The sequence below is a fragment of the Jaculus jaculus genome, chromosome 11 (assembly GCF_020740685.1).
Source record: "Jaculus jaculus isolate mJacJac1 chromosome 11, mJacJac1.mat.Y.cur, whole genome shotgun sequence".
Classification (NCBI taxonomy): domain Eukaryota; kingdom Metazoa; phylum Chordata; class Mammalia; order Rodentia; family Dipodidae; genus Jaculus; species Jaculus jaculus.
The window spans coordinates 80,271,678-80,299,400 of NC_059112.1; the positions used below are offsets into that span (position 1 = coordinate 80,271,678).

A 27,723-nucleotide genomic window follows, 5' to 3' on the forward strand; every position below is an offset into this window, starting at 1 on the left:
CTCTCACGAGCCTCACTCCAGTCCCCAGGTGAAGGCGTCCTGGGAGTACAGCTGCAGTAGGCTGGCGCAGACCGTGCCCAGGGAGTCACAAGAGCTTTAGGGCATGCACGTGGGGAGAGGGCGATTGGGCTCCGCTCACACATTTTCCGCGGCCGAGAGCCAGACTGCACGAAGCAGTCGCTTCACTGGCGGCGCGCGGAGGAAGGAGAGGATGACGAGAGCAGACGAGGAACTACGACGCCCAGCATGCTGCGCAGTGTGGTTCTGGGACACTCCTTCCCCCCCCTCCCGGTAGGAGGTGCCGCGCTCTGGCCCAGAATCCGGGCCACACAGCTGCAGGCCGACCTTCGGAAGTAGAACTGTGCGCATCACAGTGAATGAGTCCTGACGGAGTCACTTCCGTGGCGTCCGCCGCTGGGTGCGTGTGGGGGGTTCCTCTCTCGGTGCCGAACCCGCCGTAGCCGCTCACGTCGCCGCCGGACGTGACGTCGCCGCGGAGGATGGAAGCAAGGGAGAGGCGGAGCGTGGCGCGTTGACGTCCTCCCAAGATGGCGGATAGCGAGTGAAGAAACGGTCCCCCCGGGTGGCTACCGGTGAGTGGCACCATGGTCCCCGGCCCGCGCGCTCTGCGGACCCTGCGCAGTCCGAGGTCCGGCGCCTGGTCGTTCGAGCGCGCGGCGGCGCGGAGGGGGGACGCTCGTGTCCAGCGGCCTCGGCGGTGGCCTTGGTCACCTCTGGTGCTGTGGGGACGAGCCGGAGCCGGGAGGAGGGCCGGGCAGCCGAGGCCGCGGAAGGACTTGGCTCGCGCTGTCACTTTCCGACGCCGTCCGCAGTGGAGAGAGAGGGGAGGGAAGAGAAGGGGTGTGTCCTCCCGGAGGGAGTGACCGCGCCTTTGACCGGCCGTGGCCGGGCGAACCCCGCTCCCCTGGCCCGCTGCCTAGCGCTGTGCAGAAACTACCGCGAAACCTGACGGAGCTCCCTGATTTGAGAGCAGCTACTACACCCATACTGTGTTCTTCCCCGCGCTGCCCCTCAACAACTTACTTATTTTATCCCTTTCACGTAAATATGCCTACGGAGCTTGAGAATTTGAGAGTTCCACTGTAAAAGCTTGAGGTGCTGGTGGTTTTGGTTAATTCAAAGTAAGGTCTTGCTCTAGCCCAGGCTGACCTTGGACTCAGTAGCCCCAGGCTGGCCTCGAACTCACAGCAAACCATCTATTTCTACCTCCCCAAGTGCTAGGATTAAAGGTGCGCATCACCACGCCTGGCTTATTATTGTTGTTTTGTTTTGTGAGGCAGGATCTCTATCCCAGGCTGGTCTCCAATTCATGGTGATCCTTCCACCTCAACCTCCTAAACGCGGGACGTGAAGGCGAGAGTCACCACGTCTGCAAAGCTTGATATTTGGAATTGTTTTCATTCATTTATTGCTGTGTCCAAAGTGTTGTGTTAGTCTTAGGTGAAACAAAGAAAGGCCCTTCAACTTGCAGCTCTTTGGACCATTTGTTTGGTGAGGCTTTGGGGATAAAATTAAAGCTAACTGCCCCTTCTCCACCCTACCTACACCTGCCGCAATTGTGTAGGTTAACTTTTGATTAGAAAACAAAACCACAAAAACTAGCTGAGAATGGTGGCTCAAGCCTTTAATCCTAGTATTCGGGAGGCAGAGGTAGGAGGATTACAGTGAGTTTGAGGCTACCCTGAGACTACATAGTGAATTCCAGGTCAGCCTGGGCTAGATTGAGACCCTACCTAAAAAAAAAACAAAAGCATTAACAAAAAACTTTTGCTCACGGATTTACTATATCTTTTTGTCTTTTAGGTCAAGGGTAAAATTCCTTTCTGATAGCAAAATGCAGTATTCTCACCACTGTGAGCACCTATTAGAGAGACTGAACAAGCAACGGGAAGCAGGTTTTCTTTGTGACTGCACCATAGTGATTGGAGAATTCCAGTTTAAAGCCCATAGGAATGTGCTCGCCTCATTTAGTGAGTATTTTGGTGCGATCTACAGAAGCACTTCTGAGAACAATGTTTTTCTTGATCAGAGTCAGGTGAAAGCTGATGGATTTCAGAAACTGTTGGAGTTTATATACACAGGAACTTTAAATCTTGACAGGTAAAGTACACATTTTTCTTTTCAGTCATAAAAGTTAGTCAGAATTTAGAACTAAGTAGATTTGTATTTTTTTTCCAGTCTCTGCACTCACTTTAAATATTTATACACACTGTAGTATTTTTAAATAAGGAAGTCAGTGTCTGTCTGTATTTGTAATGAACAAATAAGCACAAAAGGCACATTATAAACAGGAGGTATCACACACCTTTTTACTGAAATAAAGCCTTGTAATTTTTGTAAATATGAAGTCTAAACAATGAATTCCAACTCCAAAGGCATGGCGGGTCATACCTGTAAACCTAGCATTCAAGCTGAGGTAGGAGAATTGCTGTCAATCCCAGGCCAGACTTGGCTACAGTGAGAGAGACCCTGACTTAAAACAGTGAATTCTTGCTTTTGGTCTTTATATTCCTCTGGTATCTCTTTTGCCTACTTATTTTTAATTTTGTTTTAACTTTTAGCACTGTTAGAAAACTAATGGTATTATCAGCACTGTGTATTATCAAAGACAGTTTAAATCCTTTTCTGACTTGGAATGAAGAAGGGGGAAAAACATCATCTAGGAAAAACCAAGTAATATTTGGGCAAAATAGCAAGTCAGGGGGTTGGTTACTTGAGGGTGTGTGTGTGTATGTATAAACACACACACACACACACACACACATATGTATGTATGTATATATATATAATATACCTCCTCTATCAAGATAGTCATCTTTTAATTTTATTAAAATATTATACGAACTCTTAATTGTACAGCTAAGAAATTTGATGCCTGTGATGCTTACTTCCCCAATTAATTCAGCTAGAAATACCAGAGCACTTGCCTGTAAAGCCAAAGGACCCAGGTTCGATTCCCCAGGATTCACATAAGCCAGATGCACATGTGGCACACACATTTGGTATTCATTTGCAATAGCTGGAGGCCCTGGCACGCCCAATCCACCCCTCCCCCCTTTGCCTCTTTCTCTGTCTTAAGGTAATAAATAAAATTTTAAACAAGTTCTTCACAGAAGCTAGTCGTGGTGGCAAACACCTTTAATTCTAGCACTTGGGAGGCAGAAGTAGGAAGATCACCAAAAATTCCAAGCCACCCCTGGACTGTGTAATTAATTTCAGGTCAGCCTAGGCTCGAGCGAGACTCTATTGCCAAAAAAAAAAAACAAAACAAAAAAAAACAAAAAAAAAAAAAAACAGTATTACAACATTTTATTTTTATAAAGATCCATCAACAGCTATGAATAGCCATTCTTTTCATCTTTTTAGTTCTGTAAAATTGGAGGTATTGGCTTAAACATTCTGACTAAATTAAATTCTGTAAATTTGTTACTGAGTTATGCCTTTTCAGCATTTAAAGACTTCATTAAGGTTTTTATTTAATTTTTGGTTTTTTGAGGTAGGGTCTTGCTCTAGCCCAGGCTGAGCTGGAATTCACTATGTAGTGTTAGGGTGGCCTCAAACTCACAGCAATCCTTCCTTTGCCTCCCGAGTGCTGGGATTAACGGTGTGCTCCACCAAGCCGGGCCATTAAGTCTTTAAAAGATGTTACAAGTATTTGTGCTGCTCTGTTTCTGATTTTTTTTTCTTTTTTAAAGAGAGAATGGGAGCCAGGTGTGGTGGTGCACACCGTTAATCTCAGCACTCGGGAGGCAGAGGTAGGAGGATCACCATGGGTTTGAGGCCACCCTGAGAATACAGAGTGAATTCCAGGTCAGCCTGGAGCTAGAGTGAGACCCTATCTCGGAGGGGAGGTGTGGGGGGCAGGAGAGGGAGAGCATGCCAGGTCCTCTAGCCACTACAAATCTACATGTGTCACTTATTGAGTCTGGCTCTAAGTGGGTACTGGGGAATCAAACCTGGGTCCTTAGGCTTGATAAGCAAGCACCTTAACTGGTAAGCCATCTCTCTAGCTCCTGTTTCAGAAGTTTTTGTTTGATACAAACATTGTCATTTAGTTTTGTTTCCTTACAGTTGGAATGTTAAAGAAATTCATCAGGCTGCTGACTATCTCAAAGTGGAAGAGGTAGTAACTAAATGTAAAATAAAAATGGAAGATTTTGCTTTTATTGCTAGTCCCTCATCCACGGAAAGATCTAGTATTACTGGAAACATTGAATTGAATCAACAGACTTGTCTTCTTACTCTACGAGATTATAACAATCGAGAGAAATCCGAAGCGTCTGCAGATTTAGTTCAGGCAAATCCTAAACAAGGGGCAATAACAAAGAAGTCGTTGCAAACTAAAAAGAAGAAAAAGGCTTTCAATTGCCAGAAAACCAGGCAGAATAAAACGGTGCAATATCCCAGTGACATTTTAGAGAATTCATCTGTTGAATTATTCCTAGATGCAGATAAATTGTCCACACCTGTAGTCGATCAAGTTGCCCAAAGAAATGATAATTCAGAACTTGAGTTGACTTCAGTTGTGGAAAATACTTTTCCAGCACAAGATATTGTGCAAACTGTTACAGTGAAACGGAAACGTGGGAAATCACAGCCACACTGTGCTCTGAAAGAACACTCTATGTCTAATATAGCTAGTGTAAAGAATCCTTACGAGCTGGAGAACTCTGGGGAAGAGCTGGATCAGAGGTATTCCAAGGCCAAGCCAATGTGCAACACATGTGGGAAAGTGTTTTCAGAAGCCAGTAGCTTGAGAAGGCACATGAGAATACATAAAGGAGTCAAACCTTATGTCTGCCACTTGTGTGGAAAGGCCTTTACCCAGTGTAACCAGCTGAAAACACACGTCAGAACCCATACAGGTAAGACTGTTTTGTGGGGAAGATAAGTAATTATTTGATTTTTCATACTCCTGACTGAAATTGTTTTTCTATTTTATTCTACTTGAATACATGCTAGAGATTGAACTTAGGATCTTATGCATGCTAAGCATACATTCTTCCACTGAATGTACGTCTAGCCTAAAATTATAACTACAGTTACAATTATGTAACTATAATTTACACTTTGAAGTTCTAATGTATCAGCTCCTTATACTATTTTCTCTCCAAATAAGCATAAACTTGGTTCTACCCCCACACTTCAACTAAGGATTAAACCTACACTCTTGAGCATGCTAGGCAAGTGCTCTACCACTGATCTATATATTATCCTCCTACCTATACACAGATAACAGAGAGAGGTGGGGGGGAATATGAATGTGATGTTTTATTTTGAGATAGAGTCTTGGTAAGTTGCCCTGGATGGCCTTGAAGTCCAGCCTAGGCAGGCCTTGAATTTGTGATCCTTTTGCCTTAGCCTCCTGAGTAGTTGGGATTATAGACCTGTGTCATGAGGCCTGACTTAGTTCTAGCTTTCTAAGAATTTAACACAAAGTTACAACTGATTAAAGAAAACATAATTTTACTCAGGCCAGTTTTCACATGTTACCATCACTTCTAATTACATGTTTTCTAGATTTTATTAATTTCTGAACATGTTGATTAGAACTTTATTTTGTTGTTTCCATAGCTTCGATATTTCAGTTTCGCATGACCTTTTTCTGGTGGCAACGTATTGGGTACCCATTGACCCAGTCAGGTCCATTTATGTCCACTTTTAGATGGAATTGCATTTCTTTCACTTTACTATGACTTGAAAAGCAGTTTGATTCTACTGGTGCTTTCAGTAGTCTGGAAAGTGGCCCTATTGACTTTTAGGTGTAGAAGTTAACATTTTCTGAATACTAAGACTAATACTGCTCACTACTTTTGAAAGCTTAGATGACTTTAGCAAGTAAAATATACTTTTCCTTCTTAATACAAATGTTATCATTCCCTTAGGTGAGAGGCCATATAAATGCGAACTGTGTGATAAAGGATTTGCTCAGAAATGCCAGCTAGTCTTCCATAGTCGTATGCATCATGGTGAGGAAAAGCCTTATAAATGTGATGTGTGCAATTTACAATTTGCAACTTCTAGCAATCTCAAGATTCATGCAAGGTAAAGAAAAATGGCTTACTTGATTGTCATGCAAAACTTTTTGCCTGGGGAGATGCAAAAACTATGTTTATTCACCCCAGATAGGGCTCAGATAACAGACCAAAGCACAATTGCACCAAAACTAGTTTTGGTGAACCAATTAGTTTATTGGGGTTACAGTATAGGAGTAACACTGACAGAATCTGCTGATTCTTGGATGTGGAATATAAAAGAAAGAAGGTCAAGCTGGGTGTGGTAGTGTGCGCCTTTAATCCCAGCCCTGCGGAGGAGAGGTAGGAGGATCACCATGAGTTCAAGGCCACCCTGATACTACATAGGTCAGCCTGGACCAGAGTGAGACCCTACCTCGAAAAACCAAACAAAAAAAGGTTAGAGATGATTTCAAGGTTTGTGGCCTGAGGTTCTGAAAAGATGGAATTTCCATTAACTGAGATGGAAAAACTTCATGACTAGAGCAGAGCAGTTTAAGTGCCAGTGTATGACTTCAGGAGTACCATTTTTAACATGTTAAATTTGGAATAACTGTTGACATCTGAACAGAGATGAGCTACAGATAGTCAGTTATCTAAATCTTAAATGTTAGCTTTCTGTCAGTGTGACAAAATACCTGATAGAATCAACTCCGAGGAGGAAAGATTTATTTTTGGCTCACAGTTTCAGAGGTGTCAGTCCATTGTCTTTGTTGTGTCTTAGCCTGTAGTAGGGAAGAGCATTATGGCAGAGAGGGCATGGCAGAGCAGAGCTGCCCGAGAGGAGAGGGATTGACAGAAGAAAGAGGGGGACAGAGGTAATACATAGCCTCAAAGGCAAACCCCCAAGACCCAGTCCCTTAACTATCTCTTGCCTCCTGAACTTCTAAGTACCTCCCAATAGCCCCTAGAGATTATAAACCCATCGATGAAGTAAGCCATTTATTAGGTCAGAACCACCTTCCAAAAGATCACCACTGAACATTGTTTTATTGAGGATTAAGCCTTCAGTAAATCCAAACCATAGAATTCCACCTCTGGCCCCCAATACTCAATGCCCACTTCACAAATCAAAATGCATTCAGTCCATCTCTAGTAGTCCCAAAGCCTGGACAGTTAGAGCACCTCTCAAAAGCCCAAGCCCTTTTAGGCAAACTTAGCTGTATGCATCTCTAAAAATAAAACCAGTTTGCACAGTTCATATTCTGAAAGGGAGAATGGGAGAATATTAAACAAGGATTAAATAAAAGCAGGGTTGAAACTGAGCACGATAAATATCAAAATCCTATCGTAATACCCATGCCACCACCTATATGCTATATAGACTTGAAATTCCCTCCAGTAGGATAATCTGTTAACCTTTGTTTACTTTAAATATTTATTTATTTATTTATTTGAATGGGGGGGCAGATATAGTGAAAGAATGGACACACCAGGGCCTCTAGCCACTGCAAATGAACTTCAAATGCATGTGCCACCTTGTGTATCTGGCTTACATGGGTACTGGGGAAACAAGCCTAGGTCCTTAGTCTTCGCAGGCAAGCACCTTAACTGCCAAGCCATGTCTCCAGCCTGCCTTCCTTTCTTTCTTCTTCTTCTTCTTTTTTTTTGGCAATTTAAAATTTTATTGAGAAAATAGTTTTTTGTCATCATATCCAGTTTCTCATTTATCAGAATAAAATTCTTTACAACACTGATCATCACTTCCATTTCTGAGTATTTATACATAGTCTCTGAATAAAATACATTCACAGTAGGCAAGGCTACCATATTGATTTTAAGATTGTTTATTTTATATGAAACTATAGTATTTGCACACTAGAACAGATGTTTAAAATGTTTACCCTCGAATGAAGATGTGGCACATTTATACAATGGAGTTCTACTCAGTGGTAAAGAAAAATGAAGTTATGAAATTTGCATAAAAATGGATGGACCTGGAAAGGATTATACTAAGTGAGGTAACCCAGGCCCAGAAAGCCAAGTGCCACATGTTCTCTCTCATATGTGGATCCTAGCTATAGATTGGGCTTCTTCCTGAGAAGGAAAATACTTAGTAGCAGAGGCCAGTAAGTTAAAAAGAAGACATACAGGGAAGAGAAAGGAAGGGAGGAGGGTACTTAATAGGTTGATATTGTATATATGTAAGTACAATGATTGAGATGGGGAGGTAATATGATGGAGAATGGAATTTCAAAGGGGAAAGTGTCAGGGGGGAGGGAGGAAATTACCATGGGATTTTTTTTATAATCATGGAAAATGTTAATAAAAAATTAAAAATTAAAAAAAAATGTTTACCATCGAAAGATAGGCTCGGTGAGATAAAATCAACATGCATATATATGTATTTGTCTTTTTCACTGCAAATCCTCTTAGAAGCTATCACATTGTAAATACTTCACATTCCCACTTAAAAACATCATTTTTCTATTTTATAAAATAAAAAAAAAACCTGACTCATAAGGGAGATAAATCTCACATGTGCACTTAACATCATTTTTTTGTATTCTATAAAATAAGAACTGACTCATAAGGGAGTTAAATTTCAAGTGTGCACTTAAAAGCTTCAGCACCGGCTGGAGAGGTGGCTTGGCAAGATGGTTTGGCAGTTAAGACGCTGGCCTGCAAAGGCTGACAACCAGAGTTTGACTCCCTGGTACCCACATGAAGGCAGGTGCACAAAGTGGTATATGCATCTGGAGTTTGTTTGCAGTCAGCCCTTATTTCTTCTAATATTTTTATTTATTTGCAAGCAGGGAGAGAATGGGTACATTGGGGCCTCTTGCCACTGTGAACAAACTCCAGATGCATGCACCATTTTGTGCATCTGGCTTTACATGTATACTGGCAAGTTGAACCCTGGCCATCATCAGGCTTTGCCAGAAAGTGCCTTTAACTGCTGAGCCATCTTTTCAGCCCTAGCCTGATATTTTTAAGCCCAGCCGCCCTCAAAATGTCAGGGCATGGACAAAATATACAAGTTATTTTCCAGAACATGACATCAGAAAAATCCTCATTTCCTTCTAACCTGTCACATTCTTGTTCTTCTTCTGTGTCTGTGTGTCTGACTGTCTCAGAAAGGATCTCACTATAAGCCAGGCTAGTTTCAGCTCTTGTTCCTCCTGCCTCAGCCTCATAAATGCTAGGATTATAGGTATGTGCCCACAATTTCTACTTTTGGCTACTGTTCACATTCCTTTTAAAAATATTTTTAGGGGCTGGAGAGATGGCTTAGCACTTAAGGTGCTTGCTTGCATAGCCAGGTTTGATTCCCAGGACCCTATGTATGCTGGATACAGAGGGTGGCACATGTGTCTGGAATTTGTTTGCAGTGGCTGCAGGCCCTGGTATGCTGATTCTCTCTGCCTCTTTCTCAAATAAATAAATAATAAAATATTTAAAAAAATAAAATATTTATTTGAGTGAGAGAGAAAAAAAATACAGGCATGCCAGGGCCTACTGCTACTACAAATGAACTCCAAGCACTCTCAAAATGTCAGGGCATTTCATTACCTGGTCACTGGGGGATTAAACCCAACTGGTAGTCTTTGCAAGTGAGTTCTTTAAACTTCTGAGCCATCGCTCTAGCCTACTGTTCACATTCCTATCAGCATTCTGGTCTTCTGAGTTCATACCAGATTTGCCCACTAAGCTTTGCATGTGGCATCGTAGGACACTTCTCTAATGGGCATCTCTAAACTTTGCCAGATTTCTTCTACACACAGTTCTACAAGTTTCTGAACCACACTGTCATGTATCTACATAATAATGACCTTATTACTGGCACCAGTTATTCTGAATAGTCACCTTTTGTGTGACAAAATAACTGAGGTAATCAACCTTGTAAGGAGAAAACATTTATGTTGGTTCATAGTTTCAAAGGTTTCGGGTCCATGGTCTATGGCCCATTGCTTCTGGGCATTTGTTGAGGCCGAGTGTTACGGCAGAGAGGGCGTGGTACACTGCTCATCTCATGACAGGCTGGAGCAAGATCTTTAAAAAGTACACCCTGGGCTGAGGGAAGACTCAACTGTGCAAGCGTGAGGACCAGAGCTTGGATCTCCAGAGCCTACATAAATGCCATAAATACCAGCTGGGCATTGCAGCTATCTATAATCCCTGTGTGGGGGGGATAGAGATGGGGGGAACCCAGGGCAAGCTGGCCTGATAGACTAGATGAATTAGTGAGCTCTGGGCACAAATGACTCTGCCTTAGTAAAAGAAAGTGGAACCGGCATGGTGTATATACCTTTAATCCCAGCACTTGGAGGCAGAGGTAGGATCACTGTGCGTTCAAGACCAACCTGAGACTACAGAGTGAGCTCCACATCAGCCTGAGCTAGTGTGAGAACTACGTGTGTTCCTATAATATACAAAATTTTAAAAAGGTACATTCTCAGTCACCTACTTCCTCCAGCTATGTCCCATCTCCTTAAGTTTCTGTTACCTAATTGCACCACCAGCTGAGGACCAAGCCTTTGGTCTTTAGGGGGCATTCTAGATTCAGACTGTTAATCTGGCCTTTAAGGAACTGAAGATATTGGCACTTACCAGGGTAGTATTTTGAAACTATAACCCTAGATGAGATAATCAAGAGAGTGAATGTGATTAGAAAAATAAGAAAGGCTGACTCCAAAGTGGGTGTTCTCTAGAAAGGACCATCCACTATAGAAGGAAAAGCAGATATGTGGACTGTCTTGGGCTCAAAGGAAAGAAAATTACCCCAGAAGGCCATAGTCACAGGTGCAGTTTCTGCTGGCAGGGGGATGACTAAGAATTGACTTGGTTATAGTAAAGTGGAAGATCAGCAATACTTTTAACAGAAGCACTCTTTTTTTTAAATTTAATTTTTATTAACATTTTCTATTATAAAAAAAATCGCATGGTAATACCCTCCCCCCCACACTTTCCCCTTTGACATTCCATTCTCCATCATATTACCTCCCCATCTCCAAGCATTGTACTTACATATATACAATACCAACCTATTAAGTACCCTCCTCCCTTCCTTTCTCTTGCCTTTATATCTCCTTACTTACTGGCCTCTGCTACTAAGTATTTTCCTTCTCACGCAGAAGCCCAATCATCTGTAGCTAGGATCCACATATAAGGGACAACATGTGGCGCCTGGCTTTCTGGGCCTAGGTTGCCTCACTTCGTATAATCCTTTCCAGATCCATCCATTTTTATGCAAATTTCATAACTTCATTTTTCTTTACCGCTGAGTAGAACTCCATTGTATAAATGTGCTACATCTTCATTATCCACTCATCAGTTGAGGGACATCTAGGCTGGTTCCATTTCCCAGCTATTATAAATTGAGCAGCAATAAACATGGTTGAGCACGTACTTCTAAGGAAATGAGATGAGTCCTTAGGGTATATGCCTAGAAGTGCTATAGCTGGGTCATATGGTAGATCAATCTTTAGCTGTTTTAGGAACCTCCACACTGTTTTCCACAATGGCTGGACCAGATTGCATTCCCACCAGCAGTATAGAAGGGTTCCTCTTTTTCCACATCCCCGCCAACATTTATGATCATTTGTTTTCATGATGGTGGCCAATCTGACAGGAGTGAGATGGAATCTCAATGTAGTTTTAATCTGCATTTCCCTGATGACTAGTGACGTGGAACATTTTTTTAGATGCTTATATGCCATTCGTATTTCTTCCTTTGAGAATGCTCTATTTAGCTCCATAGCCCATTTTTTGATTGGCTTGTTTGATTCCTTATTATTTAACTTTTTGAGTTCTTTGTATATCCTAGATATTAATCCTCTATTAGATATATAGCTGGCGAAGATTTTTTCCCATTCTGTAGGTTGCCTCTTTGCTTTTTTCACTGTGTCCTTTGCAGAGCAAAATCTTTGTAATTTCATGAGGTCCCAGTGATTAATCTGTGGTTTTATTGCCTGAGCAATTGGGGTTGTATTCAGAAAGTCTTTGCCAAGACCAATATGTTGAAGGGTTTCCCCTACTTTTTCCTCTAGCAGTTTCAGAGTTTCAGGTCTGATGTTAAGGTCTTTAATCCATTTGGACTTAATTATTGTGCATGGTGAGAGAGAAGAATCTATTTTCATCCTTCTGCAGATATATATCCAGTTTTCCCAACACCATTTGCTGAAGAGGCTGTCTTTTCTCCAATGAGTATTTTTGGCATTTTTATCGAATATCAGGTGGCTATAGAAGCACTCTTAACAGAGGCTGGTATAGGTCAGGGGAGAAGACAAGGAAGTAGAAGTTTTAGAGATTCTATTTTTGGTAAAGGGTTGCAGAGAAATTGAGGTGAGGTGAAGATTTGTTTTTTCTGTTTTTTTTCTTTTTCTTTGAGGGAGGGTCTTGTAGCTCAGGCTAACCTGAAATTCACTATGTAGTCTCAGGCTGGTCTCTAACTCAGGGATCCTCCTAATTCTGGCTCCTTAATGCTGGGATTAAAGTCGTACTCCAACATGCCCATTGGATTTTTTTTCCTTAAAAAATATGGAATGCTTCACAAATTTGTGTGTCATCCTTGTGTAGGGGCTGTGCTAATCTCCTCTGTATAATTCCAGTTTTAGCATATGTGCTGCTGAAGTGAGCAGATATACTAATTATTTTTTTCCCCCGCTGAGGTAGGGTGTCACTCTAGCCCAGGTTGACCTGGAATTCACTATGTATTCTCAGGGTGGCCTCAAACTCTTGGCAATCCTACCTTTGCTGGGATTAAAGGTGTGTGCTATCACACCCAGTGTAAATTTGTTTTTTAAGATGGAAAAATACATATGTGTCCCTGTGATGCAGTGCTGGGAATACTGACATAGAATAAGAAATTAGGGAAATGATGAAGTAGGATCATTAAGTAGTCTCAAGTAGTATGCATAACAGTTAGATTGAGAGGAATTGTCACCCTTAAGTTATACTGTATAGTTGCAGGTACCTATTGGTGGAGTGTTGGGATGGGGAAATTTTCTTCTGCTTAAATTTTTCCCTGAAACAGGAAGTAGTAGGATGTCTGCTGAGGGCGAGGATATGGGGAGAGAGGTGCTGATAACTTGAGAAAGACGTTTTTGGATTTTTGTTTCTGTTTCTGTTTGGAAGGTAGGGTCTCCCTCTACCCCAGGATGAGTTGGAATTCACTATGTAGTCTCGGGGGCCTTGAAAGAAAGAACTTTTGACAAGAGTAAACAAGCTAGTAAAAATAATTCCAATATTAAGGGCTCACTGATAAGTGAGTAATGATTGCAAAAAGCTTTTGAACCTATCCTGGGACTAATGTTTTAGTTACTTAGTTAATTTGACAGTACTTTACATAGAAACAACTACTTTTAAATATGCACTTTTAATTTATTGAGATAAAATAAAATGCTACATGAAAAACTGTGAGAAATGCTTTCTGTTGACTTCCAGATTGTTGTACTGACCAGTATGACTGTGTATTTATTTACTGCAGGAAGCATAGTGGAGAGAAGCCATATGTCTGTGATAGGTGTGGACAGAGATTTGCTCAAGCCAGCACACTGACTTACCATGTCCGTAGACATACTGGAGAAAAGCCTTACGTGTGTGACACATGTGGGAAGGCTTTTGCTGTCTCTAGTTCTCTTATCACTCATTCTCGAAAACATACAGGTATGAGTTTTGAACATGGCAAGTCTGCTTAAAGTATGGAAAGTTGTAAATAAAAGACAAAGGTAACTTGGGTTTCTTGGTGGTGGTTCCTAGGTAGGGTCTTGCCCAGGCTAACCTGGAATCCACTATGTAGTGTCAGGGCAGCCTCCAACTCACGGCAATCCTACCGCCTCTACCTCCTGAGTACGGGGATTAAAGATGTGCACCACCATGCTCTGCTGGGACTTGGGTTTGTACAGAAAATAGATTACAGACTTCATAGTAAGATGTCTGCTGTTGTACTTCAGAAGCTATACTTATGATTTTCACATGAAAATTGAAAATTTGACTTATTTTCTATAATAATATAAAGTAGGTAAAATTTTTTTATCATACACCATATGCATTAAAGTCAGATAATTGTGAAAATATATAAACTAGAACTGAAACATGTTTTTATGACTAGAAATCTTGAGAATTGATGTCCTTTGGATAAAATTCTATGGCAAAGATAAAAGGTAGGAGGTGGCACTCTGAGACTGCATTATGAATTCCAGGTCAGCCTGGGCTAGAATGAGACCCTACCTTGAAAAAAACAAAACAAAACAAAAAAAAATGGTGGTAGAAAATTTATAACTTCTTAGGACCATTCCTACATACACAGTCTGAGATTTTTTTTTTTTTTTTTTTTGAGGTAAGGTTTCACTCTAGACCAGACTGACCTGGAATTCACTATGGAGTCTCAGGGTGGCCTCAAACTCATGGCAATCCTCCTACCTCTGCCTCCCAAGTGCTGGGATTAAAGGCATGCGCCACCACACCCGGCTGAGATTTTTTTAATTGAAGCATAACTCAAATGTAAATTACCAGTTTTGATTGAAACTATTGGTAAGAGTCTTGTGTATTTTTATTTTTTTTAAATATTTTTTTCTTGTTCATTTTTTATTTATTTGAGAGCAACAGACACAGGGAGAAAGACAGATAGAGGGAGAGAGATAGAATGGGCGCGCCAGGGCTTCCAGCCATTGCAAACGAACTCCAGACACGTGCGCCCCCTTGTGCATCTGGCTAACGTGGGACCTGGGGAACCAAGCCTTGAACCGGGGTCCTTAGGCTTCACAGGCAAGCACTTAACCGCTAAGCCATCTCTCCAGCCCTCTTGTGTATTTTTAAATATAATCTTCCTTAAGTGTTCTTTCTCTCCTTGAATAATAAATTAGATAGCAAGACTTAAAATATGGACAGAATTCAACATAGTTTTAGTCACATAAAAATCACATTCCTTACTCAGTTCATCCTAGGAGAGATATTTACAGAAATAAGAAATAAGGTTTTAGTTACATGAAAAACATAAACAGTATAAAGTAGTTATGAATCATTTATTTGAGTTATATTACTGAAAATACTTCGGATATATACTATAGAGAAGTGTTAATTGAAGTAATATTTTGACAGCTTACCTTAGATTATTTGGAACTAACAAATATTATATTGATATAGTATCCCATTTCACTATCTTTTATTTTCCATTTAGGTGAAAAACCATACATTTGTGGTATTTGTGGGAAAAGTTTTATTTCCTCAGGAGAGCTCAACAAACACTTTCGATCCCATACAGGTCTGTGTTTAGGGAGAATTCTTGTTCTCTCATTTTTATGTAAATCTTGGCTTTAAAATTATTATGGACTCTATGGTTGCTAGTCATAATTTACCTGTAACAATGTTTAGTACATAAATAATCAACTTGTTAATGCCTACTTTGTTGTCTTTTAAGTCGTTTGGAGTGTGATTTCACTTTGGTCAAGAATTGTGTTGATTTTCCAAGAAATATGCCAGATAATTTGAATTTTAAATAAAAAAAAAATGGGCTGGGAGTAATGGTGCATGCCTTTAATCCCAGTACTTGGGAGGCAGAGGTAGGAGTATTGCTGTGAGTTTGAGGCCACCCTGAGACTACATAGTGAATTCCAGGTCAGCCTGGACTAGAGTGAGACCCTATCTTGAAAAAACCAAAAACAAACAAAACTAAATGGTATTAGATGACATAGGTATCCCAAAAAAGTGGAAAGGAATAAATAATATCCAGAAAACATCAAATTTTCTTATGAAATAGGGTTTCGTTATACAAGTTTTAGGAGTGATTTTAAGTTGTATGAAGATATTGAATAGACAAAGGGAATGTCACTTTTAAAACATAGTGGTTGTTTTCAAATACTTTCCATAAATCTTTTTTCTTTCTTTCTTTTTTTTTTTGGTGGGGGACGGGGCCTTTTTCAAGGTAGGATCTCACTGTAGTCCATGCTGACCAGGAACTAACTCTATAGATACAGGCTGTTATTGAACTTGATGCTGATCCTTCTTCTACCTCAGTCTCCCAGTCATCATACATTTTTTGTTGTTGTTAGAGGTAGGGTCTCACTGTAGCCCAGACTGGCCTGGAATTCACTATGTAGTCTCAGGGTGGTCTCGAACTCATGACAATCCTCCTACTTCTGCCTCCCAAGTGCTGGGATTAAAGGCATGTACCACCACGCCCAACTCCAGCATAAATCTTTTTTTGTTGTTGTTTTTTGTTTTTCGAGGTAGGGTCTTATTCTAGCTCAGGCTGACCTGGAATTCACTATGTAGTCTCAGGGTGGCCTCGAACTCACAGCAATCCTCCTACCTGTGCCTCCTGAGTGCTGGGATTAAAGGCATGTGCCACCACGCCTGGCTATAAATCTTTTTAAAATATATTTTTATTTACTTATTTGAGAGAAAGAGGCAGACAAAGAGAGAGAGTATGGCCACACCAGGGCCTCCTGCCAGTGAAAACAAACTCCAAACACGAGGCACTTACTACATCTGGCTTTATGTGGGTACTGGGGAGTTGAAACCAGGCCATTAAGTTTTATAAGCAAGCCCTTCAACCACTGAGCCATTTCTCTAACCCAGTTCTTTTTTTTTTTTTTTCAATTTTTTTTTTTTTATTTGAAAGCAACAAGAGAGAAAGATACACAGAGAATAATAATGGGCATGCCAGACTTCTTGCCTCTGCAAACAAACTCCATTGCATGTGCCACTTTGTGCATCTAGCTTTACATGGGTACTGGAAAATCTAACCTAGGTCATCAGGTTTGCAAGCAAGTGCTTTTAACTGCTAAGCCATCTTTTCAGCCCCCATCATAATTCCTACTGACAGTAGAGTAAATATGTCGGGTTTTAGTAATTTACTGTCATGTTCCTGTGTAGTGACTGTGTTCTCGTGTTCCTTGGTTTTTGGAGTTATGCACTGATGGTTCTTGAACAGTTTTTTCTCCAGCACTGGGGACCGACCTAGAGCCTCATAGATGCTAGCACACTACTACTGAGCTGCCAGCCCCAGCCTAAACAGCTTTGTTTTTAAATATTTTTATTTACTTGCAAGCAGAGAGTGAAGAGAGAGAGAGAGAATGGGCACACCAAGGCCTCTAGCCACTGCAAACGGACCCCGGTGTATGTAGTACTTTGTGTACCTGTCTTTTTCTCAATTTTTTTTTAATTTTTTTTTTGTTCATTTTTTATTTATTTATTTGAGAGCGACAGACACAGAGAGAAAGACAGATAGAGGAGAGAGAGAGAGAATGGGCGTGCCAGGGCTTCCAGCCTCTGCAAATGAATTCCAGACGCATGCGCCCCCTTGTGCATCTGGCTAACGTGGGACCTGGGGAACCGAGCCTCGAACTGGGGTCCTTAGGCTTCACAGGCAAGCTCTTAACCGCTAAGCCATCTCTCCAGCCCATGTACCTGTCTTTATATGGGTACCAGAGAATCAAACTCAGGTCCTTAGCTTTACAGGCAAGCACCTTAACTGCTGAGCCATCTTTCCAGTCCTGGAACAGTTCTTACTTCAAAAGAATTGGGGCTGAAGAGATGGTTTAGCAGTAAAGGTGCTTGCCTACAAAGCCAAAGGACCCAGGTTTGGTTCCCCAGGACCCACATAACTAATATACACAAGGTGGCACATGTTTTTGGAGTTTGTTTGCAGTGGCTAGAAGCTCTGTTAAGCCCATTCTTTCTCTCACAAATAAATAAAAATAAAATATTTTAGCCAGGCTTGGTGGCACATGCCTTTAATCCCAGCACTCAGGAGACAGAGGTAGGAGGATTTCAAGACTGCCCTGGGACTACATAGTAAATTCCAGGTTAGCCTGGGTTAGAGCAGAACGCTACCTCAAAAAACCAAAAAAATAAAAATAAATAAAAAGAATTATTATATTGTTATAAATGTATGTATGTATGTATGTTTTTTTTAATATTTCCTAATTTGTGAGGTGTTTGAGAGCAGAAACTGTCTCTTAGCCAGGTTTTGGCATATAAATGATATCTAATATCTGATAGAAATAGGAGGTTATTTTTTAGTTTACAAATTTAAATAATAAAAATGCTCAGTTTTCTTTAAAATTGAGATGTACTTTCTTTTCTTTGTTTTTTTTTAAAACATTATTTATTTATTTGAGAGCGACAGACAGACAAAGAGGCAGATAGAGAGTGGGCACAGCAGGGCCTCCAGCCTCTGCAAATGAACTCCAGAACTCCAGATGCATGTGCCTCCTTGTGCATCTGGTTAACGTGGGTCCTGGGGAATTGAGTCTCGAATCAGGGTCCTTAGGCTTCACAGGCAAGCGCTTAACTACTAAGCCATCTCTCCAGCCCCCACCCTTTTCTTTTTTTTTTGAGGTAGGGTCTCACTCTAGCCCAAGCTGACCTGGAATTCACTGTATTCTTGAACTCGTGGTAATCCGCCTACCTCTGCCTCTCGAGTGCTGGGAGTAAAGGCGTGTGCCATCATACCTGGCTCTTTATTTTTGTTTTTTGAGGTAGGGTCTTACTCTAGCTCAGGCTGACCTGGAATTCACTGTGTAGTTTCAGGGTGGCCTTGAATTTACAGCGATCCTCCTACCTCTGCCTCCCAAGTGCTGGGATTAAAGATGTGCACCACCACACCTGGTTTTGAGATGTACTTTCTATAAAGGAAAGAAGTGCCTGTTTATATAAAATTTCTCATTTTACTATGTCACAACTGATGAAAATGGTAGCTTGAAACCAAATTTAAGCAATGTAATTTTTATATTTATCAACATTGGTATTTTTGTCTTGGCTAGGAGTTTTAAAATACTGAAGTTTTAAATTTGCTATCTTTGTCAGGAGAAAGACCATTTATCTGTGAACTATGTGGAAATTCTTACACAGATATTAAAAATTTGAAGAAGCACAAAACAAAGGTCCATTCTGGTGAGTGAGTGTGTTTAAAAGTACTGTGGCTCTCATGCTGATGCTAGTCTGTGACGGGGAAATGAATGTCAATATCAATATTTTTAGATACCTATATTTAAAAACTACGTGTAAGCTAGGTATGTTGGCTCACCCCTTAAATCCCAGCACTTGGGAGGCTGAGGTAGGAGGATTGCCATGAGTTCCAGGCCAGCCTGCCTCACGTAGGGGAAAGATAGGTATAGGCAGATATGATGGTTCACACTATTATAATGTAGTGTAGTGTAGTGTAATGTAATGTATTATAATATAATATAACATAACATAACATAACATAACATAACATAACATAACATAATAATATAAGCACTTTTGTGGCTGAAGCAAGGAAATCTAGTTTAAAGCCAACCTGGCTAAATAGCTAGTCTCAGGTCAGCCTAGTGATGTAGATCGTTACAAAAAAAAAAAAAAAAAAAAAAAAAACTTATATACATATGAAGAAAGTAGCTCTTTAAAATTTGTAGAAAATTTCTTTGTACTTCTTTTTAAATTTTTTTGTTTGAGAGAGAGAGAGGCAGAGAGAAAGAGAAAATGGGTGCACCAGGGCCTCCAGCCACTGCAAACAAACTCAAGATATATGTGCCCTCTTGTGCATCTGGCTTATGTGGGTGCTGAGGAATTGAGCCTTGAACTGGGGTCCTTAGGCTTCACAGGCAAGCACTTAACCAATAAGCCATCTCTCCAGCCCCTGAGTACTTCTTTTAATGTTGAATTGATAAACACCTGTAACATCCAGCACTCAGGAGATAAAGACAGAAAGGTCCCGGTTCAAGGATAGCCCTGAGTTAGATGGTAAGACCCTGTCTCAAAACAAATAACCCTGAATATTTTCAGGCAACCACCTTAACCACTGAGCCATCTCTCCAGCTCCTACCGTGAACACTTTGAAGAGTGAAAAACAATTTAAGGAAGTACCATTGTTCCCCATACCAGAATCTGGATATCCCAGGATTGAACATAGTTATTATGAAATAGAGTTATAAAGACCAACCTTGCAATGTATGAAGTAACAGGGAACTGGTAGCCCAACATTGTTATATTACATCACAGTAAAAAGCTAGAACACAGAATTCTAGGCCTATTGTTTCATATGGAATCTGGGAAAAGATTCATTAAGCTTACCATTTTAGGGGTTTTTTTTGTTTTGTTTTGTTTTTGGTTTTTTGAGGTAGGGTCTCACTCTGGGCCAGGCTCACCTGGAATTAACTCTGTAGTCTCAGGGTGGCCTTGAACTCACGACGATCCTCCTACCTCTGCCTCCCAAGTGCTGGGATTAAAGGCCTGCGCCACCAAGCCCGGCTAAGCTTACCATTTTAAATGTTTTTTTTTTTTTTTTTTTTTTTATTGATTTGTTTGAGAGAGGGAGAGAGAGAGAATGGGTGTGCCATGGCATCCAGCTGCTGCAAAGGAACTCCAGGCACATGCACCACCTTGTACATATGGCTTATGTGAGTCCTGGGGAACCTAACCAAGGCCCTTTGGCTTTGCAGGGACACACCTTAACCAAGCTTACCATTTTATTGTTATAACTAGGAACAGCATCAGGCTTTGATGTGTAAAGGTGATAATCGATCTCAAACATAAAGTTTCAGGTTAGAAGCATCTGAAAACTACAGTAAGTCCATTAAGTCAACAATTTTTAAATACCTATGAAATACACATAACTGCAGGATATTGAACAAGGTAAATCCTGGTCCTCAAAGAGTCTATAATCTATTGTAAGAGACCAGAAATGTAAACTGTAGAACATTCTAAACACAGGACTGCTAAAGAAAATACTGTTTTTCTCTAAGTTGGACATGACATGATGGTACATACCTATATATAATCTCAGCCTTCAGGATGCTTGTGAGTTTAGGGCCAGCCTGGGCTGTAAGTAACATGATCTCAAAAGCAACAAAAAAGGATTAAGACTTCTGAGGATGAAGATAGGAAGTAGTAATTCCCTCCAGAGGATATTTTAATGGGTCTTTTGCTAAGGCAAGATAGTATTGCAGACTGTTTTCTTGACTGGCTACTCTGAAGAGAAATCCAGCAAGAAGAGTTATAATTTATGTATACACACACATGCGTGTGCGCACACACGTTTAAAATATATAAATAGAGTAGGGATATATATGTTTAATCTATTATTTGTGTGAGAGAGAAATAAGTCTGTAGAGAAAGAGAGAGAATAGGCATGCCAGGGCCTCCAACCACTGCAGACTAACTCCAGATGCATGCACTCCTTTGTGCATCTGTCATGTGGGTCCTGAGGCATAGAACCTGGGTCCTTTGGCTTTGCAGGCAAGCACCTTAACCACTAAGCCATCTCTCTAGCCCAAGAGTTACAATTAAAAAAAATATATTTTTATTTATTTGAGAGAGACAAAGTGAGTCTGGATATGCCAGGGCTTCCTGCCAGTGCAAATGAATTTATGAGCCACTTTGTGTATCTGGCTTTGTGTGGGTACTGGAAAATTTTGCATGCAAGCACCTTTAACTACTGAGCTGTCTCTGCAGCCCCAGAGTATTATAATTCGTTGTTGTTTTTTGAGGTAAGATCTTGCTGTAGCCCAGGGAGACCTGAAATTCAGTATGTAGTTTCAGGGTGGCCTTGAACTCAAGGCAATACTCTACCTCTGCCTCCCAAGTGCTGGGATTAAAGGTGTGTGCCACCATGCCTAGTCTCAAAGGTATTTTTTTAGTCAGTGTGATGTCTCCTTCCAATAGAACAGAATTTCTCACCTGGGAAGATAGGTGCCATATTTCAGACTTGAAGTCTCTGAAAAATATGAACTCATTAAAACTGTCAATAGTTAGAGTGTTAGATACATAGCTGTTCAGTATGTGAAGGCAATTTAAAGAAGAGCTGGGTGTGGCAGTGCATACCTTTAATCCCAGCACTTGAGAGGCAGAGGTAGGAGGATTGCTGTGAGTTCAAGGCTAGCCTGCAACTATATAGTGGCTTTCAGGTCAGCATGGACTAGAGCAAGACCCTAACTCGGGGGGTGGGGGGGAAGAGTTAGAGAAATAAAACCGGACATTTCTGCTGAAGATTTTTACAGTCTAGTTAAGGAGTCAGGGCATTGCTGAGTAGAAATATGACAGATTTGTAGTAAGGTAGATAGGAACAACTTTACCCTGGGCTGGGCTAGAATCATTAAATCCATTTATGTTTGAACCTATTCTTTTTTTTTTAAATTTATTTATTTATTAGAGACAGAGGGAGAGAGAGAATGGGCACGCCAGGGCCTCTTGCCACTGCAAATGGACTCCAAGCACATGCACCACCATGTGCATCTGGCTTAGGTGGGACCTGCAGAATCAAACCAGGGTCCTTAGGCTTCGCAGGCATGTGCCTTAACCGCTAAGCCCTCTCTCCAGCCAGAACTTACTCTTTTTTTTTTTTTTTGTTTTGAGGTAGGGTTTTACTCTAGCCCAAGCTAACCTGGAATTCACTATGTAGCCTCAGGCTGGTCTCAAACTCAATCCTCCTACCTCATTGACTTGAAGCCCAGATTGGTTTGCATTCATTGATAATATAGCAGGCATGTGAGTAAAAGAGAAACAGGTCATGCCAGGGTATAGAGGTTGGAACTTATCTCATTGTGTTTTTAAAAGTAGTCTATTTCTTACCTTCATTTCAGGTGCAGATAAAACTCCAGATGGTCATACTTTAAATGATCAAGATTCCATACAAAAAAGCCCAATGTCAGAAGCTATAGATGTGAAGCCTTCTGATATGACTCTACCCTTAGCTCTTCCACTTGGCACAGAGGACCACCACATGCTTCTCCCTGTCACGGACAGTCAGTCTCCTACCTCAGACGCATTGCTGAGGTCCACTGTGAATGGGTATTCAGAGCCACAGCTGATTTTTTTACAACAGTTATATTGACTGGGTGAGGAATGTGGAATTGTTAAGACATGTCTGGTAGTAAACACAATTCTCTGGCAAGGTGCATATTTTCATATTAAATACCCTTCATCTGAGCTGTGACCATTGCTTTTTATTCACTGAAGTAGAATCACCCAGTGCTGCATCCTAACTGCAGCTCCTGTTTTGAGTTTTGGCTTTTATGTACAAAGTACACAAATCTCTTTTTAAGGAATGGTAATACTGTTTTGGGTGGATAAGTTTTAGTTGCCTTTAAAACTGCCTTAATTCCATTTTAGAATTACCATTCACTCCTGCAGTAGCATCTATCAGTTTGTGAATTCTGGTTGTTTTGGTTTGGTTTTTGGTGTTTTTCAATGTAGATCTCACTTTAATCCAGGCTGACCTGGAATTTACTCTGTAGCTCCAGGCTGGCCCCTAACTCACAGTGATCCTCCTAGCTCAGCCTCCTGCATGCTGGGATTAAAGGCCTGTGTGCCACAGTGCCTAGCTCTGATTCTGTTTGGATAGGTTTTTTTTTTTTTTTTCATTCTCCTCAAAATTTAAGCAAAATCAACAATAGTATCATCTCCAAAAACAGTATCAGTTTTTGTTGTAAACCCAGTACACCAATATGTAAACTGGGGGTGGGGGTTATATATCATATTTCTACCTATGGAAATTGAGATACAAAGTAAGAATTAGGTTATTTCTTTATTTGTGATCCTTTAGAGGTAATTTTCTAAAGAAGCCAAAAGAAGTGTTTTTCTTAAAAACTTAGAAAACTGTATATAAGTTTTTCATCAACATTCCGGAGAAAACCAGTGGTCAGCAAGTCAGTTTTTGTTCTGAATTCTTTGAGACTATATTTTTAAAATAGATAATGTGGTGTTTTTATGTAGTTAAAGGACAGTTGTGAATTTTGATTCAGTTTATATTTTATTAGCTTTGTATAGTACTGGAAATGAGTACCAAATTTTGAAAAATTTGATAAGGCTGTCTTATGTCAGTTATCTACTTTTTAAATTATGTTTCAGATTCTATAAAGAATTTTCTAAATACAGAATGCACACTAGAAATCACTTGGCTTCTAAATTTGACACATTATATTGCGAATAAAATTTGCCTTGGGTTCTACCCATAGCAAAACACGCACACACACACACACAGAATTAAGATACTAACTTCAAACAGATTAGAAATTCAGTTTATTAAACATTTTATACTTGAGTTGTCTACAAATTTGGGTTCATAAGTTTTATAAATTAAACCACAACTTTTGGTTGCTATAGTTCCGTAGCAGACTTTTTCCTTCCACGAGAATGTAGAAAGTTTAGTATTACCCTGCTGTTGGTGCACATTCTCTTCATCTCACTCTCCCTACAGATTTTTTCACTGCCTTATCTTTGGACTTTAATTACCAGCTTCACAAACTCAGTTCCCATAATGTTAATAACCATGTGTGTCTGCCATGGCTTTTTTTGTTTTCAAGTTTTAAACTAATTCTGAAATTTAATATGCTTATTGGTAGCAAAGTTTTTAATTTTCTGTTTGGGGTGCAATTTATAGATATCAGCTAGAAGACATACTATGTAAACAATTCATTTATTTAACTGGAAAAATTGTCACTATTTCTCAGTGAACATAACATTCTCACAATAAATTGCCGCCAGTGGGATTGACTTAACTGAAGAGAGTTTCCAATACCACCTTTGTATAATGCAAATTTAGCATTTTATTACTTAGCCAAAATATCTGCACATGTATTTAACATACTTGGTTTACACAAAATTTATAAAAATAGGAAATGTTCACCTAATCTTTTGTGGTTTCAGTTCAATAAAAACTTACTGGAATGTAGTAAGTTAAAAGAAAAATGAAACAACTAAACCTCTGTAACAAATCTGGCAGAGTAGAACAGTTATGTTTAATTTATATCTTTGTTAATCCAAACATCTAAAAAAATTTATTTTTAAAAAAGTGCCATACATAGCCAAGGTATGGAGGACATGCATGTAGTTCCCAGTACTCTGGGAAGCTGAGACAGGAGGATCAAAAAAAAAAAAAAATTGCTAAAGCACTATAGTTGTATGAAGGCAATAATTATTGGATTTCCTCAAATATAATGATAATTACAACAATTACCTGATTTATTTTGTACCACAGGCTAGCCTCAAACTCATGATCCTCCTGCTTCAGTCTCCAAAGTGTTGCCATTACAGGCTTGAGCTGCAACCTCCCAACTCAATAATTAACATTTTGCCTTTTCATAAATTAGTATCCAATTTTCAGGATTGTTTTGTTTAATTGGAGTAGCCAAGGTCAATTGTGCTTTTTTCCCCTAAAAGTACATCATCTGCTTAGCTAAATGTATTTTAAATCTGTGTGGCTTGAGTCATTGTCATCTTCTTCCCCTCCAAAATCCCATGTAAAAAAAGCTTAGAAACACAGATGATCTGTTCTTATCATTCTGAACATCCATATATTTTGGTTGTATCTGGTAATCATTGTAATTCCTTTTGATTTGTTATAATGCAGTTTTGGGACAGATTCTTAATTATTATAGAAATTTTTGAAAGTCTCTCTTTAAAATCTTGAATCTTACTGAGAAACTATTTTCTAATTTTGTTTTGTATTTGTATTATTCCTACTGTATTGTTGGAATCTAGACTTCTTTTCAAGGAAATTGTAGATTATATATTAAATGGGATTTTGCTATTAAGTGGTATTTATGCTTAATTTCATGATAATTTTAATAATCTTTGGAAAACAGGTTTTTTAAAAGTTAGGGTTCTGTGAATTCATTGTGATAGCCATTTATCATTTTTGCATACTGATCCCACAGAAAGTTTACAAATGAGTTGTTAAAATAGACAATTACTAATTTTTTTAAAATCCTCTAATCAAACACCATCATTCCTATCAGAATTTGAGACAAGGTTTTGCTACATATTGCAGGTTGGCCTGAATGTGTTATGTAGCTCAGGCTAGCTCCAGCATCAGTTCTTTTGATTCAGTCTCTGGAAATACAGGTGTGGATCATGCTCAGAATGAGCCATTAATTTTTTTTTTTTTTTTTTGGTTTTTCAAGGTAGGGTGTCACTCTAGCCCAGGCTAACCTGGAATTCACTATGGAGTCTCAGGGTGGCCTCAAACTCACAGTGATCCTCCTACCTCTACCTCCCTAGTACTGGGATTAAAGGCGTGCGCCACCATGCCCAGCCCCCATTAATTTCTTGAGACTGTGACAGAGTTTACTCTGCCCTCTGCAACACCTCCTCCATTCAACATCATAGCCTTGTAACTTACGGAAAATATATATTAAACATGTTGGATGTGAATATCCTCAGGTTTGGATTTTAAAAGTTACCAGTATTTTTCTTAATTTTAAAAATTTACTTACTTGAGAAAGAGAGAGAAAATGGGTACACCAGGGCCTCCAGTCACTCCAAACAAATTCCAGATGCATGCGCCCCCTTGTGCATGTGGCTTACGTGGGTCTTGGGGAATTGAACCAGGGTCCTTTGGCTTTGTAGGCAAATGCCTTAACCACTAAGCCATCTCTCCATCCCCAAGTTACCAGTATTTTAAATATTGAAAAAAAAATACTGAAATCAGAATATGTACAAGTACAAAAAATTCAAACCTGCCCCCCCCCTAAGTTTTCATCAAATAAAGCCTATATGAAATTAAATTTCAGCCTTAGCCCACTGAAAAGCTACTTGGAGTTGGGCGTGGTGGCACACACCTTTATTCCCAGCTCTCAGGAGGCAGAGGTAGGAGGATCATATGGGACTACATAGTGAATTTTAGGTCAGCCTGAGCTAGAGTGAGACTCTACCTCAAAAAATAAATAAATAAATAAACAACTTGGATGCATAATCTTTGAGGAAAACACCCTTTAAAACTTTTGTCATCTCTCAAATGTTTCCCACATGTAAGAGTGGGGCTTATATGATATACTGCTATCAGAATAGATACATCTGGGAATCCTCCTCGCCTCTGCACTAGGCAGTGGACTGCAAAATATATGATCAGGCCTTTCCAAGCTTGGTCAGAGCCTGGTAGCTCTAAACTGAGCTGACCGCAACTCAGTTCTCTCAGGTGTGGACAGTTCTCTAAGGCTCTCTCAGCTGCTCCTGTCTCAAGCAGCCAAGTGTGGGTTAGAATACAGGTTTATCGCATGCCATACCCACTGCAGACTCAGCTGTCTTCTGAATCTTTCCTTGCAACAATATGTGAACTGGGGTCCTACCATACCATGCAGGAATAGACCGAGGCCTGGCCTGAGAAACATATTGCATTGCTAAGGGATTGAGTGTCTGTTTTAGCCTGAAAGGCCGTATCTTTCCGGAATCCTGTATGCGTCTACCCAGGAGCTGATGGAATATTTATGCAAAGCTGTGAAAAATGGACTACTGCTATGTTAAACAACAAGGATGAGTTGCACTAATATGCTGAACACAGATGCAAAAAGTTCTATACTGTGATTTCGTTGTATGTAAAGTTTAAAAATGGGCAAAACTAGTAGTCTGTACTATTGGAAGTAAGAACAGTGATTATCTCTAAGAGGATTTTTTTTTTTTTAATTTGCAAAAAGAGAGAATGGGTGCACCAGGGTTGCACCTATTCTTGCCACTACAAAAGAATTCCAGATGCATGCATCAATTTGTGCATCTGGCTTTACATGGAGAATCATCAGGCTTTAGAAACAAGTGCTTTGACCACTGGGAAATCTTTCCAGTCCTGAGAAGAAAGTGTTTAAAAACGTATTTGCAAGCAGAGAGAGAATGGATGCACCAGCACTTCCAGCTGCTGCGGACAAACTCCAGATCCATGTTCCATCTGGCTTTAAGTGGGTACAGGGGAATTGAGCCTGGGTGGTTAAGCTTTGCAGGCAAGCGCTTTACCATCTCCAGCCCAAGAAGAGGTCGTTTAAAAAACAAAACA

At 40.2% G+C, this 27,723-nt stretch overlaps 1 protein-coding gene and 1 non-coding gene across 4 annotated transcripts; one reads left to right on the forward strand and one right to left on the reverse strand.

Annotated features, from left to right (window-relative positions):
* Positions 1-493: 493 nt before the first annotated feature.
* Mynn (myoneurin) lies at positions 494-24,908 on the forward strand. 3 transcript variants are annotated; one of them, XM_004652362.3, is made up of 8 exons: positions 494-593; positions 1,825-2,121; positions 4,093-4,886; positions 5,907-6,066; positions 13,465-13,643; positions 15,157-15,240; positions 18,789-18,875; positions 22,544-24,908. In XM_004652362.3, exons 2-8 carry the CDS (start codon positions 1,856-1,858, stop codon positions 22,792-22,794), a joined length of 1,821 nt encoding a protein of 606 aa, XP_004652419.2. In that variant the 5' UTR covers positions 494-593; positions 1,825-1,855; the 3' UTR covers positions 22,795-24,908. The 3 variants fall into 3 exon arrangements, with proteins under 3 accessions (XP_004652419.2, XP_004652420.2, XP_004652421.2); XM_004652363.2 differs by lacking the exon at positions 18,789-18,875; XM_004652364.2 differs by lacking the exon at positions 494-593 and having other exon boundaries at positions 1,856-1,991.
* Positions 12,510-12,616, reverse strand: LOC123453399. Its single transcript, XR_006632792.1, has one exon. It is a non-coding gene; the product is annotated as a U6 spliceosomal RNA (small nuclear RNA).
* Positions 24,909-27,723: the final 2,815 nt, after the last annotated feature.

What these genes read in the sequence shown, in the direction of transcription:
- Mynn (XM_004652362.3), top strand. Translation starts at nt 1,856, where the DNA reads ATGCAGTATTCTCACCACTGTGAGCACCTATTAGAGAGACTGAACAAG. An exon ending in GGAACTTTAAATCTTGACAG is followed by an intron (nt 2,122 to 4,092) that starts GTAAAGTACACA and finishes GTTTCCTTACAG; the next exon opens with TTGGAATGTTAAAGAAATTC. An exon ending in AATCTCAAGATTCATGCAAG is followed by an intron (nt 6,067 to 13,464) that starts GTAAAGAAAAAT and finishes TATTTACTGCAG; the next exon opens with GAAGCATAGTGGAGAGAAGC.